The sequence below is a fragment of the Verticillium alfalfae genome, genomic scaffold, assembly GCF_000150825.1.
Source record: "Verticillium alfalfae VaMs.102 supercont1.17 genomic scaffold, whole genome shotgun sequence".
In the NCBI taxonomy this organism is placed as follows: Eukaryota; Fungi; Ascomycota; class Sordariomycetes; order Glomerellales; family Plectosphaerellaceae; genus Verticillium; species Verticillium alfalfae.
In genome coordinates this window covers 199742-203147 of record NW_003315022.1, presented here as the reverse complement: position 1 = coordinate 203147, position 3406 = coordinate 199742, and the positions used below count along the sequence as shown (strand labels likewise).

Below are 3406 nucleotides of genomic sequence, written 5' to 3'. Positions count from 1 at the left end.
CCTCGTCTTTCGTTGTTCCGCTGCCCCAGTCCCTGTTTTGCCTTTGCCTCTGCTTGACCTTTCCCCATTTCTCGCGGGTAAATGACTGGCGAACAGCTGTGCTGCTGCTGCTGCTGCTGGTCCTATTCCAATGCCCTTGCCCTTTCGTCCGGTCTGGTCTTCGTTGGCCCTGCAGGCAAGCTAACAGAAGACTGCCGCAATTCTTATCATACTGGCACCTGAGATTTGTCCAGACCAATGTGTTCCGTGCTCTCCTAGTCGCTGGTTTTCACGCTTGCAGCCATTGCCCTCTTTTGCCCCCCTGCTTCCCATTGTGAACAAGACGACGTCTGAGTCTGGGACCCAGTTGGCGACGCACAAGCGCTACTCAGGCCCGGACTGTGTGGCTTTCCTCCTCCCCCTGGAGGATCCCCCCCGCACCGACCAATACCGTTGTGCTGTGCTCTGGGCTGATCGTCTTGGCATCCCCCTCCAGCGTCTTCCCGTCAGCAGGACGCGAAATGCCAAGCACATCGCGCCGGAGGAGGGGTGGTAGGGATCATCTGCCGCACCAGTCACTCCCAGTTGGAGGAGCCAGGGAGACGCCATGCTGCGATCCGAATGGTGGAAAATACTCATGGAAAATTCACCGTCCGTCTACTCGGTTTGCGGCTCGATTGTCTGGGGTCGACTCTGGGGGGTGGAGGACGATGGCTGACGAACGGGGGGGCCTAGGAGGCTGGCTTGGGTGATGATCAGGCATGTTGCCCTTGTTGGGCCAGACGCTCCCTCAAGCCGATGCAACACCATGTCCGAAGCCCGACTATTTGAGATGTGGAGAGATGCCCCAGGTTCCCCCAGAAGATCGCTCCCCATCCCATCTGGCAGCAGGCGTCTCAGATCATATATCAAGGACACCTCCTTCCCTCCATCTTGGGTGTCTTTCCTCTCGTGTCCTCCACCGCCCTCCAACAACCCAAATCGGTCCTCTGCTACCCTGCACCCTCGCAAGGTCCAGACAAGGAAAGATAGATCGTCTTTCCCATACCCGGTCGACAATTCAGTACGCCATCTCTAGCGGCAGCACCTCTACGGACAGTCGCCCAGTATGGTTGTCTCCATCCTCAAAAAGATCGTCCACAATGAGGCGATGCAAACTGATCCCCATGAGATCTATTCATGGAGGGTCCTCGCCCTCGCCTGCTCGGCCTGTTTCGGTGCCATGTCCTTTGGCTGGGACAGTTCCGTCATTGGCGGCGTTGTCGTCATGGAACCTTTCCAGAAGTAGGTCACCACTCACTCGGCTGCTTGTTACTACCAGCAGTACGGAATGCTAACCTCTTCGTAGGGATTACGGTCTGATTGACGGCGTCACCAACAACGTTAAGGACGCCAACCTGGCAGCCAACATCGTCTCGACCCTCCAGGCCGGATGTTTCGTCGGTGCCATCGCCGCTTCGCCCATTACCGACAAGTGGGGCCGCAAGAAGGCTCTCCTCGGAACTTCTCTCATCATCTGCATCGGTGTCATCATGCAGGCTGCTTCTCTCGGTCATCTCGCCCCCATCTTCGTCGGTCGATTCATTGCTGGTCTCGGTGTCGGTGCCGCCTCCTCTGTCAACCCGCTGTACATTTCTGAGAACGCTCCCCGTTCCATCCGTGGTCTCCTCACAGGTCTCTATCAGCTCTTCATCGTCACGGGCATGATGATTGCCTTCTGGGTCAACTACGGCGCCGCCCTCCACGCCACTGGAAAGACCATGTACATCATTCCTCTGACGCTCCAGGGTCTCCCCTCGCTTCTGCTCTTCATCTGCATGTTCTTCGCCCCCGAGTCTCCTCGATGGTTGGCTCGCATGGATCGCTGGGAAGAGGCCAAGTCCACTCTAGCCAAGCTCCGTAACCTGCCCGAGACTCACTCGTACGTTCAGGAGGAGTTCCGTGAGATCCAGGAGCAGCTTGAGCACGAGCGCATCATCTCCGGTGACGCCACCTTCGGCAACCTCATGCGCGAGATGTGGACCATCAAGGGTAACCGTAACCGTGCCTTGATCTCTGTTGTTCTTATGATCTGCCAGGTGAGCCTTGATTCCTGCTGTGCCGAATCACAACATCCGTACTGACAGCCTGAGTAGCAAATGACCGGTACCAACGCCATCAACACCTACGCTCCCGTCATCTTCAAGAACCTCGGTCTCACAGGTACTACCGTCCCTCTCCTTGGTACCGGTATCTACGGTATCGTCAAGGTCATTGCCTGCATCGCCTTCCTGCTGTTCGCCGCCGACTCCCTTGGTCGCCGCAAGTCTCTCCTCTGGACCGCCATTGCTCAGGGTCTTTGCATGTTCTACATTGGTCTCTACGTCCGCATCTCGCCTCCCAAAGCGGGCGAGGACGTTCCCCCTCAGGGCTACATGGCTCTGGTCGCCATCTTCCTCTTCGCCGCCTTCTTCCAGTTCGGCTGGGGCCGTAAGTTGATCCCTTGTCACACGCCCGTTGTCTTGCCTTTTACTGACACGACATATAGCTGCGTGCTGGATCTACGTCTCTGAAATTCCCTCTGCTCGTCTCCGTTCCATGAACGTTGCCCTCGCCGCCGCCACCCAGTGGCTCTTCAACTTTGTTGTCGCCCGGAGTGTCCCTGTCATGCTCGCCACTGTCGGCCGCGCCGGTTACGGCACATACATGATCTTCGGATCCTTCGCCTTCTCCATGTTCGTCTTCGTCTGGTTCTTCGTCCCCGAGACCAAGGGTCTCTCTCTCGAGCGCATGGACGAGCTCTTTGGCGTCACCGAGGTCGCTGCCAAGTCCAACGACAGCCTCAACGAGCACGATAGCAAGAACGGCGCCGAGGTTCAGATTGATGAGCCGTACGCGCCCAGCCGCAACGACAAGGTCTAAGCGATTTCCCTGGTGGGAGATGTTTTTGTGTGCCTCTGTTTGGAATTGTGGGAAACGTGGCATGTCATTGACGCAAAGTCTGATATCTATACACTGTTTAGCGTGCAGAGACTAGCTATTGATAAGATTTGAGATAGCGAATCGAGTTTGAGCGTCTTGACCATGCAACTGGATCTTGATTGTGACTGTCGTGGAGTGAGGCAGTGCCGTGCCAAGTGAGCTTGCGGAGTTCGTCTGTAAGTGAACCTACCTAGGACAAGTCCACAATATTCGCCTCGACAACTTGATGCGTGGAACAGCCATGACACAAGCTTATTGTTTCCTCATGTCATAGCATATGCTCGAAAATGGAGACAGGGAGAGGAAGGGAAGGCATGCACAGCTCACTTTATCAAAGGCGGGTGATACACGGATGCACCACTCTTCCAGAGCCCACATTTGTATGTGTTATTCTTGTACAGGTACCTGTGACCATGATTCCTATTCTCAAAATGCACAAGTGGCGCGTTGAAGGGGGAATGCTGAA

At 55.9% G+C, this 3406-nt stretch overlaps 1 protein-coding gene across 1 annotated transcript; it reads left to right on the top strand.

Moving 5' to 3' along the window:
* Nucleotides 1-1087: 1087 nt before the first annotated feature.
* On the top strand, nt 1088-2880 carry VDBG_09912 (quinate permease; the record flags this gene model as incomplete). Its single annotated transcript, XM_002999826.1, has 4 exons — nt 1088-1263; nt 1328-2057; nt 2115-2448; nt 2507-2880. 4 exons carry the CDS (start codon nt 1088-1090, stop codon nt 2878-2880), a joined length of 1614 nt encoding a protein of 537 aa, XP_002999872.1.
* Nucleotides 2881-3406: the final 526 nt, after the last annotated feature.